This window comes from Pteronotus mesoamericanus, unplaced genomic scaffold (genome assembly GCF_021234165.1).
Source record: "Pteronotus mesoamericanus isolate MK-2021 breed Mesoamerican mustached bat unplaced genomic scaffold, CSHL_Meso_final contig_56, whole genome shotgun sequence".
Classification (NCBI taxonomy): domain Eukaryota; kingdom Metazoa; phylum Chordata; class Mammalia; order Chiroptera; family Mormoopidae; genus Pteronotus; species Pteronotus mesoamericanus.
In genome coordinates this window covers 368,687-384,535 of record NW_026555201.1, presented here as the reverse complement: position 1 = coordinate 384,535, position 15,849 = coordinate 368,687, and the positions used below count along the sequence as shown (strand labels likewise).

Below are 15,849 nucleotides of genomic sequence, written 5' to 3'. Positions count from 1 at the left end.
AAAACGTAGGAATTTTAAAGTTTGGGGTTTGGAGGCTGAGGGTTTGATTTTGAATCCAGGCTCCACTTTTTTGAGCCTCAGTGATCACTGACTAGTCACTTCTTTCTCCAAGCTCAGTTTTTAAAATTTCTCAAGTGGAGATGATTATTTTCACCTCAATGGGCTTTGTGGAAATTAAAAACGATACAATGAACCTAAAGCACACAGCACGGTAACATTAGTAAATAGTTACTTTTTTGTTATTATTTCTGCCCTCCTCTCCCTATCCTCAAGTGTTGACATTCCAGTCCCACCTCTTCTTATGGAGTCCTAAGCCTTTCACGATCCGAGCTAGTCTCAGTTCCCTAGGGACCGAGCGAGTTCTCGGAAATCAGCAGTTTCAATTCTGCGATATTACATTGATCGGACTCCTCCCTCCGCCGATACGGGGTGGTGTTTACTTGAGGGTTCCCACCAATCACTGGAGCTGGAGGTGTGGTTTCCGCACCGCTTGTCCCGCCGTGTGGCGGGGGAGGGGCTGTGGCGGTGCCAATGAACTCACAGCCTGGGGAAGGGCTTGGCCAATGTCTGGGTGCGGGGTGGGCCAGGCGAACTCCAAGGTTTAGCTGCCCGCTGAAAACCACTGGGACGAAACGGAGGGCGGGGTGGGAGGTACCTTTGACTGAGCTCTCTCTGGAAAACGGAAGCTCTGATTAGAGCCACTGGAAGGTACTGGTTAGGGACTGAGACCCTAACCAGGAGCGAGGACTGAGACCCGAACCAGGTACGAACCCTGAGAACGCGCGTGAGAGTTGGGGGTGGAGGCGCGACCCCCTCCTGGGAAGTGCGGCAGGCCCCGGGCGCTGTGTCCCGAAGGGGTCAGCCTCTGTCCCCACTTTGAAATAGGAGCTGTCGCCTGCAGCACCCTGATCAACCCCTTCTTGTCCGGCCTAGCTCCCTAAACCTAATGACCCCTTCCCAAAATTCTCCTGCAGCCTCCGAGACCCGAAACTTGGTATTGTTGCATTGGTTTAGTGTCTTAGCCAACGCTTTTAACCTGGTCTGTGATATTTTTGATTTTCATCCCCTCCCCACACCCCCCAAAATAGATCCATGTCTAAGGGTAGATACGATCTATCATACTTATTTGTTATGTTAAAAATGATAAAATATAGAAAGGTGAAATTACTTGCCTAAGATCACATACAAAATGAAGTTCATTTCAGAAAAGCTTATTTAACACAAAATATGTGCCTTAAGAGAGTGAGAGATAACTGGAGAAGTACATAAGTGTCACAGCTCTTAACCTCAAGTGTTTGAAATCCATTTGAAAAAAACAGGTTTGTTTGTTTTCATATTTAAACCTCAGTGTTTACTTGCTGCCTTATTCTCTGTTTTTGTTTTTTGTTGGCTTTTTGGGTTTTTGTTTTTTTGTTTTTTGGTTTTTGGCTCCCTCCGGCTCTTGTTTCTTATTCAGTTTTACTCTTTTAATACCAAGAGTGAGTTCCTTGAGAACTGGGGCTTCTTCATTTGTTTTTTTAAAAGGCAATATAGGTGTACATAGTTTAAAAAGTCAAGCACTACTGAAAAGGTTAAAATGAAAAATAAGGACCCCTGCCCAATCCTTTCCTTCCCCTGTTCCTACTTCCTAGAGGTAGAAAGGCAGCTCATAATTATTCATTCTGGGGGGAAAATATTTCTCCCACCCCAAACATTTTCCTTTGATTTGTAATAAAATCATGTGACATTTTTATACCACTGATGTGCATGTTTGTTCTTTTCTGTTAGGCTCAGGCTGCAACAAGAACAAGTTTTAATTTCCTAAACAGACAAAAGGCAGTAGCTGGAGCAAGCTAGGGAGAAAGATTCTCTGCTCAGTCTACTTGATGACGGGCAAAAACCAGTTTTGAGTAAAATTTCTGGGTCCCTGACAAAGTCGATAATCCACATGAATCAGGGAGCCATTTTTGGGATTGAGTGACCCCTTGCACAGCATTTAAACATTTGGAATGGAGCTCTTCCTTCCTACATGTAGAGCAGTTTACGGAGTGTGCCTTATCTCCAAGGAAGTTTCAGCCCCTGACAAAGCTTAGGCACCAGGAGGAATCATGCTGAAATAGATAGTTATGATCCACACTACCTCTAAAAACTCCAGCATAAATGAATACATACACATATAAATTTATTGGGGAAGATAGATAAAATAAAAATGGTAGAAATATCATTAATGTTTGTTGAAAGATGGGTACATGGATGATCCTTCTACTATTCACTTTATTTTGGTGTATATTCGAAAATTACCTTTAAAATAAAAAGACCCATGTATTGGCCCTCATAAATAGTACTCCCTGGAAGAACAAGTACCAAACTAATAATATTGGTTTCTGGAGAGAAGGGTAAGGGATGAAAATTGGAAGTGAAGTCAGTCTATATACCCCTTTTTATTCTTACCTGTATAATTAAAAATTTTAAATTTGTAATAATAAAGTATGATGTGACTGTGGATGATTTAGTCCAGCAAACTTTACAATTGGGAACCTGAATCCAGACTCAGATCCCAAATGGCGCAATGGGAGATGCTGCAGAATCTCGACAGCCCATTTCAGGATCAGCTGCACCAGCTCTACACAAATAGCCTCCTGCCAATGGACATTCGACAGTACTTGGCTGTCTGGATTGAAGACCAAAACTGGTGAGGTCCTCAGGAAGCTGGAGGGTGGAGAATGAGGAAAATGGTTCCTGGTTACTTTCTTCTGGGCCCCAGGATCCTGGAGACACCAAGGGCAGGAAGGGGTTAGAAGGCCTCCGGACAGTAGCAGGCCTGCAGAGGTATTTACTAGCCTTTATCATTTCTGGTCCCCAGGCAAGAAGCTGCATTGAGCAACAATAATTCCCAGGCTAACATGCTATTCCTCCACTTCGTGGATCAACTAAACTATGAGTGTGCCCGCTGCAGCCAGGACCCCGAGTGCTTGTTGCTGCAGCATAACTTGCGAAAATGTTGTCGGGACATTCAGGTACTTGGAAGAGTTGGGAATAACAAGGTAGGAATGGGAGCTATAGGGGAGTATAGCTTGGGGTATGGAACAGGACCTGGAGATGCAAAGGGACCAGGCAGATCTGAGGAAAGGAGAACAGAGCCGGGACTTGGGGGATCACTGGCAGAGAGAAGGCCATTGTTTGGAAGAGGCTAGGGTTTGGGGACCAATGGTGAAAAGGGGAAGGGCTAGGACCCTGAAGGAGGGGAGGCCTGCTTCGCTGGTGGGAAGGTTCATTGAAGGCAGTTGAGTTTGATCAATACTCTTCACCTTCTGCAGGCCTTTTCCCGGGGTCCTATCCAGTTGGCTGAGATGATCTTTAATCTCCTTCATGAAGAAAAAAGAATTCTGATCCAGGCTCAGAGGGCCCAGGCGGTGAGAACAATTTGCTGGTAACATTGAGAGCTCCTGGAGTAGAGAGGGACTGTAAAAAAGGACTCAGAAAACTTGTCTCAGAATAAGATTCCCTAATAGTCTCTTGTACAATTTCAGACCTGGCTTTTATGGATGAAAAGTTAGTGTTGAATATGCTCAGAGCCTCTTTATTTCAGGAGCAGGAAGAGCCAGCCCTCCAGGCACCTATAGAGAGCCAGCAGCACGAGATTGAGTCCCGGATCCTGGAATTAAGGGCTATGATGGAGGTTAGTAGATGTGGCAAGAGTCAGGGTGGACAGGACTCAGCCTGCCTCCTCTAACAGAAGCAGCCTTATCTGGGTCTCATCCCTGCTACAGAAGCTGGTAAAATCCATCAGCCAACTGAAAGACCAGCAAGATGTCTTCTGCTTCCGATACAAGACCCAAGCCCCAGGTAGGAAGCACTTTGAAGGGTGGGAGAAAGACGGGGACCTGCTGGGAGACCAAGGGTGGAAGAGAGCAGAAGGGAAAAGCCCCAGCAAACAGTAATCCCCTTTCGCTACACCCAGCTGGCTACAGTGCTGCTGCCATGCAAAGCTGAAGTGCCAGGGTATGCTGTGGAGGTCGGGCTGGAGGTGTGGCTAAGGGGCAGCTAGTGAATGTTGGAGGAGATGCACAGGAAACTGCCTTGGCAGATAGAGTGGGCTCCTCTTTCAAGCAGGACCATTCAGAATTCGCCTGAGGACCCAGAAGTGCCCGTGCGTTGCTTTGGTTCCTTTCTTCTCCCTTCAGAATCCCCCCTTCCTGACTCTGACTGAGGTCTGGGCCAGGAAGGTGAGGGGAAGGAGCCCTAGGCCTGAGCACTTGTCTCACTTCCTGCTCCTGCCATCCAGTGAGGACACCTTCTTTGGACCCCCATCATACCAAACAGCAGCAGCTTCTGCAGGAAACTCTCAATGAATTGGACAAAAGGAGAAAGGTGGGAGGCAAAGGAGAGAGGGAGTGGGCAGGAGGGAACTGGGGGAAAGGAAGGGCCTGGGAGCTCTGGCTGCTTAGCCTTCGCCTCTTTGTCCCTTTTATCCCCAGCTGAATGGTGGAAGGTGATGGTGAGAGATGCTCACCTCTCACTTATGTCTTTTTTTAGGAGGTGCTGGATGACTCCAGAGCACTGCTAGGCCGATTAACTACCCTAATTGAGCTACTGCTGCCTGAGTTGGAGGAGTGGAAAGCCCAGCAACAGAAAGCCTGCATTGGAGCCCCCATGGTCAGAGGGTTAGAACTTGTCCAGCTAGAGAAGTGGTAAGAGGCACCTTCCCTGCCATCATGCTCACCCAGCACTAGTCCTAGCCACTGCCCTGTGCTGTGTAAATTGTACTGCCCTGTATATGGCAAGAGGTATTGCTCTCCTGAATCCCTGCTCCCCAGAATGATCCTAGCTTCCTTATCTGACTATAACTGCACTCTGCTCTTCATTCTTAGTACCCAAGCCTGGAGCCCTTCCTCCTTTCTTTCTTTTTTTTTTTTTCTTTTTGTAATTTATTGATTTTTTTTTTTTTTTTTTTTTTTTTTTGTGAGAGAGAGAGAGAAAAGGAACATCGATTTATGCATTCACTAGTGGTTGCTTCTTGGATGTGCCCTGACCGGGGAATCAAACCTGCACAATAATATAACCAACTGAGCTACCCGGCCAGGGCTAGAACCTTTCCTTTTTAATCACAGAAGAGAAATAGGTCTTCTACTCTTTTGTGTGCAATGAATATCATGAAAAAAAAATTTACTTACTACTTTACTACCTAGACGTAGCTACTATAACATTATTAAACAAATACTGAATCATACCATTCATACTGTTTTGAGACATGTGGGCTTCTTTGTTTTTTTCAACTTACAGTATATTATATTTACCCATGTTAGTTTCAATGGTTTCATTACAGTTCCTTATATGAAGGTAACATTAGTTAACTCTGTTTTTGGACACTAAGGTTGTTTTTAATTTCTTGCTATTTTCCCAGTAAGCTTTTTATTTTACATTAGTTTTATTGTGATGTAAGAAAAAAGGAATGTGTCCTTCAACATACTTGAAAAATACCTACTGTTTTAACTATTTTCTCATGAGGAAATTCATTATAATTTCAACTATACAGGTAACTTAAAAATATACAGGTAAATTAAAAACACGTATATGGGGCTTCAGATACATGATCGATATTGGAATTATTTAAATAACCTCATAGCTACATTTTTATTTACATTCCTAATTATCTCTGTAATGTAAGTTGCCAGAAGTAGTATTTCTGGGTTCAAGTATGTATCTTTCCTTGCTGGTGGTGATAGTGTTATTATGTTGACTTTTTGTTTTGTTTTGTTTGCGAATATGTTCATTAAACCTGGGGACAGGGAAACAAGGGAGGGCTTAGGATAGGAGAAGCAACAGGAGAGAGAGAGCCTTGGCGGGGCTGCTGTGGCTCTGTATAAGGAAAACCTTACAGGCCAAGGCGAGGCTGCAGTCAGCTCACTGGAGAGTCAGAGAAACAGGGCCTTGGAGGCAGTTTCAGGGGGTTAGCACTGTACAGCCGCTGCCCATTGCTCCCCGGATTGCAGGTCTCATGGGTCCCTTAGAGTTTAGGAGATGCAGCCTCTGGGGGAAGAAGACTGGTAAGGCAAAGGTGTGGGCATGCTCACAGGAGGAAGAGCACACCTAGCCTTCTTTCATTGTTTTTAATAGAAAGAGCCTTATTGCTTTTTCTGATTATAAATATCATGTACACCATTTGAAAAAATTTCAGACAACGCAAAAGAGAAAAGAAAGTTAAAATCACCCGTCTGTATAATCTGATCACAGAGAGGTAGGTACTGTCTGCTAATGCTTTTGCATATTTTTTCCAATGCATATACAGAAAAATAACATCTATTTTAAACATAAATCAAATCATTTCATATCTAGCGCTAACTGGTGTGGTTCCATTGGTCGGCCACAGAGTGAAAGGTTGCCACTTCAGTTGCTGGTGGTGGCACATGCCTCGCTTGCGGGTTTGGTCCACCATCGGGGCATGTGCAAAAGGCAGTCAGTTGATTTTTCTTGCTCATGTTGATGCTTCTCTCCCTCTCTTTCTCCCTCCCCATGTCTCCAAAAATAAATAAATGAAATCTTAAATAAATCATATCATATCTGCCCTGGCTGGTGTGGCTCAGCGGATTTGAGTGCCAGCTTGCAAACCGAAGGGTTGCTGGTTCAATTCCCAGTCAGGGCAGATGCCTGGGTTTCAGGCCAGGTCCCTGGTAGGGGGTGTGTGAGAGGCAGCCATACATTGGTGTTTCTCTCCCTCTCTTCCTCCCTTCCTCTCTCTTTAAAAATAAATAAATGAGATCTTTTTAAAAAATCATATCTATGCTATCTTACAATTTTTTAAAAATATTTTTGGGTATCTTTCCATGTAAAATATTTGAGGCTATATCATTATTTTTAATGGTTGCATTATATTTCATGATGTGACTATGCCATAATTTATATATGTATAACCAATCGTTTCCAATTTTTCTATTACAAATAACAAAACTATGAACTCTCAGGTACATTTGTCTTTGTCTTTGTGTCTGATTATTTCCTCAGGATATATCTCAGAAATGGAATACTGTAAAGTGTATGTACATTTTTTGAGGCTTTTAAAAATTAGTTTCAAATGGCTATCCCAGTTTATTTGCTTATATATGGTATATGATTGTTTTCCTGTCACATTGCCTATTATTACTTTTTTTTTAATAGCGACAAAGTGTAGAAGTCAAAAGTATGAATTGCTCAGCCAGACTGCCTGAGATTACATCCAGCGTCATTCCTTACAACTTTTACGACCTTGAGCAAGCCACTTAACTGTTCTGTGCCTCTGTTTTCTCATCTGTAAAGTGGGGAAAATGCTAGTGCCCACTTCATAGGGTTTTTGTAAGGATTAAATGCATAAATGTGTAAAGCACTTAGAATAAATATTATATATCAAGGATCATATGAAAGTTAGCTTTATTACGTTAATCTTTTATCAGTTTTAGTGTGAAAGTAGCTTTGATTTTCATTTCTTGGATTATGACTCATGTTCTTTTTTTTTTTTGTCCCAAACAGTTTCTAAATCTCTGCATAGTTAAGGTTCTAAGGGCTTAGAACCTATTTAGGGGTTCCAGGAAACTCATGGATTCTCTGTCCTTGGCTTCTGTCACTCAGGTTTACTGATGGAGCAAAGCTATTGTTTCATCTGCGGCAGCTGCTGAAGGAGCTGAAGGAATTGAGTCTCTTGGTTACCTATCAGAATGACCCTCTGACCAAAGGAGTGGACCTGCAGACGGCCCAGGTTATAGAATTGCTACAGCGGCTGCTCCACAGGTTTAGAGGCCAAGGAGGGACATCTAGGGAGGGCAGAGGGGAGGAACAGGGGGAGCCATTCTCACAGATGCTAAGCTATATATTCCGTCCACATCTTTCTTCCCAGAGCCTTTGTGGTAGAAACTCAGCCCTGTATGCCACAGACTCCCCATCGACCGCTCATCCTCAGGACTGGGAGCAAGTTCACTGTCCAAACAAGGTTGGCATTTCAGAATTTATTCCTGATTCCTTTTTCCAGACCTCCCACTGTTTGTTTTCTGGCTTTACAGATCTTTCCACTCGTGGCTGTTTCTTCTTTTCCTTCCCCTCCATCAACCTGTCTCTTCTAATCTCTTTTCCAAACACCTGATCTATTCAGGGAATTGAGGTTGACCACTTCTCTCATCTACCTCTTTTTCCCCCAGGCTGCTGGTAAGACTCCAGGAAGGCAGTGAGTCACTGACGGCAGAAGTCTTTATTGACAGGTAAGTTGGAGCAGGTGATGGATAGGACCAGGGAGTGGCCAGGACATGGGCCGACAGAGCAGAGGAGACACCTACCTCATAGAAATAATAACTCATCCCTTTTGTTGAGCACTTCATATGTGACATGCACCTTGTCAAACACTCATTTAATTGTCAATTCACCATTCAAATAAGAAGACAAGGTTGGAGAGATGATGTCCTTGTGGAAGTCCACATAGCTAGTAAGCTGCACATTTGGGTTTGAACTCAGATCTGTCTGATCCCAGAGACCAAATTCCTAATTTCTACACTGTTTTTCTTCCCAATGATTTTTATTTATTTACACACACACACACACACACACACACTATATTTTTATTTATTTATTTATTTATTTTGTATTTCTTTTCAGGAATCCTCCTCAATCACAAGGGTAGGTACCTGACAGAAATGCTGCAAACATTTGTGCACTGCGTGGCCTGTACAACCGTGCGGGGCAGCCCTGATGGGGGCACAAAGTAGAGGTCGATTGCGTGGCATCTAAGCAGAGGGAGATGGAGAGGTCTGAAATGAAGCGGCACTTCTGTTGCTTTCCTGCTGAATTTTAGAATAACTCTGTTCCTGTCCCTCATCTCTCTTTTCCCTCCTGGAATAGCTTCCGGAAGTTCAACATTCTGACCTCAAACCAGAAAACTTTGACCCCTGAGAAAGGACAGAGTCAAGGCTTAATCTGGGACTTCCGTTACCTGGTAAGAAGGACTGGTAGCTTAAGTTTCTAGTCCAATGAAACAGGCTGGGGCAAGTTCCGAGGCCTTGGGAAGTCTTGAGGACAAAATAGGGGTTCCAGGGACACTGAGGTCCTTCCTCTGGCATTCTTTCCCCTGCCCCTCAATTCACAGACTCTGGTGGAGCAACGTTCAGCTGGTTCAGGAAAGGGCAACAATAAGGTGAGTCCTGGACAGGGGGTTGGGAGTAGAAGGAATGTGCCAAAGGGCCCCCTTGACCACTGTGTCTTTGGCTGTCCCAGAGTCTGCTTGGTGTGACAGAGGAACTGCACATTATCAGCTTCATGGTCAAATACACCTACCAGGGTCTGAAGCAGGAACTGAAAGTGAGTAAAAATGGAGGGCAGGGAGAGATGAAACCATTTTGGGAGAAAGCATAAGGCAGGGTTAAACAGAAACCCCTCAGGGCGAAATATTACCCGTTGCCCCTACCAAATGCCTGCAGCTAAAACCATTACAGCCTCCTCTGTGATTCCTGTCTTCTCCCCAGACGGACACCCTCCCCGTGGTGATTATTTCGAACATGAGTCAACTCTCAGTTGCCTGGGCCTCAGTTCTCTGGTTCAATCTGCTCAGCTCAAACCCCCAGGTAGGAGGTGGGGCCAACAGGCAAAGGGTGGTTAGGAGGGATGTGGCAGGTTGGTGTAAGGGTGTCACTCTGAGCCATTCTGTCCTCCTCCCACTCCTACAGAATCAGCAGTTCTTCTCCAGCCCCCCCAAGGCCCCCTGGAACTTGCTGGGCCCTGCTCTCAGTTGGCAGTTCTCATCCTACGTTGGCCGAGGCCTCGACCAAGACCAGCTCAACATGCTGAAGAACAAGCTGTTTGGTACAGACCTCATTTTCTTTCTGCCCCAGCCCTCTGGCCTTGCCTCCTTTCATCATCTAACTGTCTCTCTGCCACAGGACAGAACTCTGGGAAGGAGTGTGCGATGTTGTCCTGGGCTGACTTCACTAAGGTAATGCCCTGCATCCTGGGCAGCTAGATCTTAGTCCCCAGTCCAGGCTCCTGCCCCTCCCGCACCAATCCTGCCCCACACCAAGGGCAGCTCCGTATCTCTTCCTGCCTTTCCATTCCTCCTTCAGCGTGAGAGTCCCCCTGGAAAGCTCCCATTCTGGACATGGCTAGACAAAATTCTGGAGCTGGTACATGACCACCTGAAGGATCTATGGAATGATGGGTAAGACCTTCATCAGCCACCCTCTCCTCAGGTCTTTTGGGGCTTGAGAGTGGACTCGGTGCGCCCTCGTGTGGCAAATAGGGAGCGAGAGCAAAAACTCGTTCCAGGTCACACCCCCTTCACATTTGCAGTAAGTCAGAGCCAGTATTTGTCAAGCATGTACTGTGTTCCAGAGCCTGCTGGGTGCTTTCGTGAATGCTCTCATGTAATCCTTAGAACTGAGCTGAGTGGTGGGTGTTGCCTCCCTTGTTTCAAGTGAGGAAATTAAAGAACTTAGGCAAGGGGCCAAGTTGGGATTTAAACCCAGTCATGCCTGAAGCCAAGTGTATGCTTTTCCCACCACACTGCCAGCCCATATGCGCAGCACTTTGCTTTTTATAAGGTGCATTTGATCTGTATGGCCTCACTGAATCCCCACATCTCTTCCAACCCTGGGAGGTGGATATTGTCAGTGAAGTGAAGTGACTTGGCCACAGTGGAACAGTTTATAAGGGGCAGAGCCAATGCCAAAAGCTGGCCCTCTCTCCCTATCCAAGAAATCAGGGAGGCAGGCAGGTCTCTCAGCTGCATTTTCTGCTCCAGACGCATCATGGGCTTTGTAAGCCGGAGCCAGGAGCGCAAGTTGCTGAAGAAGACCATCTCTGGAACCTTTCTGCTGCGCTTCAGTGAAACATTGGAAGGGGGCATTACCTGCTCCTGGGTGGAACACCAGGACGATGGTCAGCTGCTCTGCCTTGCTGTTCCCACAGCCTCTCCTTTCTGCCCTTCTCCTTGTCCTTGGCTTCCCTGGCTCTGTCCTGAATCCCTCAGCAGGCCTGGGCTTGGGCAGGCATGGTGGGCAGCTCCCAGGCCCGGCCTCTTCTCCCAAGCCTGCCTGTTCTTGTATCCACTCTCCAGATAAGGTGGTCATCTACTCTGTGAAGCCCTTCACCAAGGAGGTGCTGCAGTCACTCCCGCTGACCAAAATCATCCACCACTACCAGCTGCTCACTGAGGAGAACATACCGGAGAACCCACTATGCTTCCTCTACCCCCGAATCCCCCGGGATGAGGCTTTTGGGTGCTACTATGAGGACAAAGGTGAGAGTCATGGACATGCTTCACTGGTAGATTGCAGGCATCCAGAATTCCAACTCCTTCCTTACAAACATGGGGAAACATTGAATAACCAGAGAAGTTAAGGGGTTTGTTCACGGGACACTGCTAGTTAATGAGATATGACTGTAACAGCCATAGGTCTGTGTCCAGTCTACTGACCTCCCCACCCCTTGTGTATGTCCCCCACAGTTAATCTCCAGGAACGAAAAAAATACCTGAAACATAAGCTCATTGTGGTCTCTAACAGGTGAGTTGTGAACTCCTCGGCCATCTCCCCAACCCTTTCTGGCTGACACAGTGAATCGAACTCACCCAGTTCCAGTCTTTCTGGCCTTTTCTCTTACTAATCCATACTTTCTAGTCCTCTGGGCTTTTTCCTGCTCTTCTAGTCTCTCTCCTCTCTATTTTCCTGCTGCCTCTCTTAGGTTCCACAGGGGTTCCCTGATAATAGTGGTCATAGTCAGTGATGTTCATGGACATCTGCTTGATGCCAAACATGGTACTAGATATTTTAGAACATTTAAAAAAATTTAATCCTTATGAGAATTCATGTGAGTAGGAACATTTAATGAAAGTTTATTGAGGACCAGACACTAGGCTAAAGCTTTGTGTTCATTTTCTCATTTATTGAATCTTCACAATGGTCCTCTGAGGCAGACACTGTTACTACTGTTTTCAGCTAAGGAAACAGGTTGAGAATAGTGAAATGCCAGGCTTCAGGTACATGACTACTCAATGATCCAGGTCTGTCAGGTTCCAGAGCCCTGCTTTTAGCCATCCTCCTGGCTCTCAAGTATTATTATGTATTGTTCCCATTTTACAGATGATAAATCTGAAGACCAAAGAAGTTAGTTAACTTGCCTAAGGTCACCCAGTTAGTAAGTGTTAGGATACAAACTCTGGCAAATCCTGTGCTCTTTTGTTTTTCTCTTAAATTTTTATTTATTGATGCGGGGAGGATATCGATTTGTTTTTCCACTTCTTTATGCATTTATTGGCTGATTCTTGTATGTGTCCTGACTGGGCATCGAACCTACAACCGTGGCATATCGGGACAATACTCTAACCAAGTGAGCTACCTGGCCAGGACAGAGCAAAACTTGCACTTTTAAGCCCTCTGCTCTATTACCTTCTTACACTAGAGAGGTAGCCTCTGTCTGCTCTACCACTCCCCACTTTACCTAATGACTGAGCCCTCTCCCTTTGTGTGTATTGGGATATCCAGACAGGTGGATGAGCTGCAACAACCACTGGAGCCTAATCTGGACCCAGAAGTGGAGTCATTAGAGCTGCCTTCAGGGCTGGCACCATGGCCAGAGCAAGAACTAGGTCTGGAGATAGAGCCACTGCTACAGGCAGGGCTGGATCTGGGGCCATCGCTGGAGTCCACACTAGATGCAGTACCAGAGACAAACCTGGGACCAGAACTGAGGCTGGAGCCTATTCTAGAGCCTATTCTAGAGCCAGTGCCAGAGCCAGAGTCAGATTTGCCCCATGATCTGAGACACTTGAACACTGAGGAAATGGAAAGTAAGTGATGAGATGGGGCTGGGGAAAAAGGCATACCTTCCCTTTCCCAAGTCTTCTCCCTTACCCATTACAGAGAAGACCCAGATTTAAGGTCCTTTTTGGAGAGGAGGCTCATTTCCTTTTAATTCCTCTTATTAGGAAATGCACACAGCAATCCCTGCCCCACCTAAGTGCCCCCTCAGGCCCTCCCAACCCTTACTTTCCTTGCTGGGTTGGGAACCCCCTGCCTGCTATCAGGGCCTGACTTCTTTCTCTGGACTACCCAGTCTTTAGAGACAGTATGAAGATTGAAGAAATCATGCCAAATGGAGACCCACTCTTAGCTGGCCAGACCACCGAGGAGGAGGCTTACATCTTCCACCCCAGCCATTTCTACACAGATGGGCCCTTGATTCCTTCTGACTACTAGGAACTATGTTTCCTCTGTTCTTTCCATATCTTTTTACCCCTGCTCACCCCCACATCATGATGTTCTCCAAGTGTAGGAAATCAGACATGTGTCCCTTCTAAGCTGGGTGAACCCTGTGACTTGGAGTGAAAGGTACAAGCATAATGTGGGCCATATGTTGGCCATTGCTCTAACTAGGATGCTGGAGGCTGCCTGCTGCCCTGGGAGGCACAGTGGTTTTAGGAGCAGGCCAGGACAGTTAGATACACGGAGAGTTCAGAGAAGTTGCTTCTTTCTGGTGTGGAAGGGTTTCAGCATTTTAATAGCCAGTCAGACCAACCTCATTCCCACTAGCATTGGCTCTGAGTGGGGAATTGACCCATGACAGGGCTCCATTTCTCCCCTCACGTGTAGGATAACCCTCCCCTTCCTCCTTCCCCTCACTCCTGAGTCAAGCCCTACATTTCCTCTTTTCCTATAGAGACTGAGAGCTTTCTGCCTCAGCCACCATGTGAAGCTTCCCTCTGAGGGAGGGAGGAAGAGGTAGACCTCCTCTTCTTACCAGTCTCCTACCCAGCCCCCCAAGCTGGCCACACCCATTCCTCCCTGGAAAAATGATCCTAACAGCCTCATGTGCCTGTGAAGCTTTGCGCAATAACTTATCCTGCCCGGTTTCCATTTTCCCAATGTTTAGGAGACAAAGCACTCCTGGAGGCAAGGGATGGTATGGGTGCTGGGGATTGAGTTACACTTTTTATAGTATGGATGGAACTTGGTATTTTTAACAGAGGAAGAGAAGCCCTGGGTCTTACATATTTCTCTATTAAAATACCATCCCTTCCTTTTGTACAATATATTGTTTACCTGAAAAGATGGTTTCTATTCCCTGGGCATGGACCTGGAAGTCCCTGGAACTTAGAACTGTGAAGGTCCCTCATGGAGCTCTGGACAACATCACACCTTAGCCATTCCCAGGGAACCCCAGGACAACTGTTGCTTTAAGAAGTGCTTCTAGGAGAACCTGCGATGTAAATGAAAGCTCTACACATGTAGTTTTCTGCCTGGTATGTTACAGCAGCAATTTTCAACCTTTTCATCTCATGGCATATATAAACTAATGACTAAATTCTGTGACACACCAAAAAAAAACATTTTTTTCTGATCTGACCAAAAAAAAAAAAAAAAACAAAATAGGTGTAATTCTGATTCATTCGTACCATATGGCTATTGTGTTGGCTGTTATCTTTTTTTTTTTCCTTGCGGCACGCTGGTTGAAAATCGCTGTGTTAGAGAAACAGTAATATTCAGAAAGAGGCCCATCTGAGCAGAAGTGGCTAATAACCTTTGTGCTGACCTAGAAATGTTTTCTCTTTGAATTTCTTTACTTCTCTGCTCACAAAGACTAATGTTCTTGAGGACACCAGCAGGTCATGTAGGATCAAGGTCAGCAAATCATGGCCTGTCTTCCACCCACCCCAGTATACCCCTTTCATTATGTTTCTTCTTACCTCCCTGTTTAGAGCAGCCTTTCCTGACCCATAGCATTTTCTAGGGGTGCTGAAAGCTATATGTGGGGAGGGGGTGAGTAGCTACATAACTAGCCTGTTGTTCCTTAGCTGGTTAGTGCCAAAGCCAAATTTTAAACCTGGGTCTGCCTGACTCCAAAGCCCATGTCTCTTTTTGATGTTGTGAAGATGGAGAAAAGGATGGGCAATAATCACTATCCCCTTCTTAGACTCTTTCTAAGGTAGTTTATAACCAGACTCCCTTCTGAGAGGGCCCACAGAGATCCATCGAAGGAGAATTCCAGTAGTTTTAGGGACTTACTTTTCCTAGAATGCCCTTCCTGCTCGAACAACTCTGACTTTGATCCTACAGTGATCGGGATTTTGTCTTTGGCCAAATACACTCTTGGCCCAGAAAGCAGGGAAGGAGCCACTGGGTAGTGGACCAAGAGAGGTGCCCCATTTCCTAATCTCAGCCTCTTGTAATCTCTTTCATCTTGCTTAGCCGTACAGGGATCAAGACCAAAAAGATCCCAGTTATGCTATATGTTAAGGGGTCAAAAGGAAGTATCATCTCTACCATAGTTCTGCAGAGTAGAAGAGGGATGCATATTGTAGTCCCTTGTCCCTATATTTCATTTGTCTTTTCCCCCAACCAAATCTAGAAATGAGACTCAAATACTTCATAAATAAGTTTATTTTAAAAAGTACATAATTAAGTATAAATATAATAAATAATCCTCCCTCCTTATATTGCTGCCAAGAGGATAAATAACCCCAATTTTCCCTTCCCATCTAATAAATACTCAACAAGAACTAGGTCAACATCGTAAATTCGCCAGTATTGGTAATTTTTCAACACATGCAAATCCCATTAGATTAATGGACTGCCCTGGCTGGTGTGTCTCAGTGGACTGAGCGCCGGCCTGCAAACCGAAGGGTCACTGGTTTGGTTTCCAGTCAGGGCACATGTTTGGGTTGTGGGCCAGGTCCCCAGTAGAGGATGAGCAGAAGGCAAACACATTGATGTTTCTTTCCCTCTCTTTCTCCCTCCCTTCTTCTCTCTTTAAAAATAAATAAATAAAACCTTAAAAAAAAATGGACTGGCTCTAGCTGGTGTGGCTCAGTGGTTGAGCACTAGCCTGCGAATGGTCACCATTTCGATTCCCAGTGTCGGGCAC

The 15,849-nt window shown here is 45.5% G+C and overlaps 1 protein-coding gene across 2 annotated transcripts; it reads left to right on the top strand.

The window, feature by feature from the left end:
* Window positions 1–628: 628 nt before the first annotated feature.
* Window positions 629–15,812, top strand: STAT2 (signal transducer and activator of transcription 2). 2 transcript variants are annotated; one of them, XM_054579902.1, is made up of 24 exons: window positions 629–763; window positions 2,528–2,671; window positions 2,843–2,996; window positions 3,297–3,392; window positions 3,569–3,658; window positions 3,750–3,825; window positions 4,265–4,350; window positions 4,516–4,670; window positions 7,582–7,740; window positions 7,847–7,939; window positions 8,145–8,204; window positions 8,596–8,616; window positions 8,839–8,932; window positions 9,083–9,130; window positions 9,211–9,294; window positions 9,459–9,557; window positions 9,660–9,795; window positions 9,873–9,925; window positions 10,053–10,147; window positions 10,730–10,866; window positions 11,045–11,227; window positions 11,435–11,492; window positions 12,471–12,775; window positions 13,042–15,812. In XM_054579902.1, exons 2-24 carry the CDS (start codon window positions 2,541–2,543, stop codon window positions 13,182–13,184), a joined length of 2,556 nt encoding a protein of 851 aa, XP_054435877.1. In that variant the 5' UTR covers window positions 629–763; window positions 2,528–2,540; the 3' UTR covers window positions 13,185–15,812. The 2 variants fall into 2 exon arrangements, with proteins under 2 accessions (XP_054435877.1, XP_054435878.1); XM_054579903.1 differs by having other exon boundaries at window positions 2,493–2,671.
* Window positions 15,813–15,849: the final 37 nt, after the last annotated feature.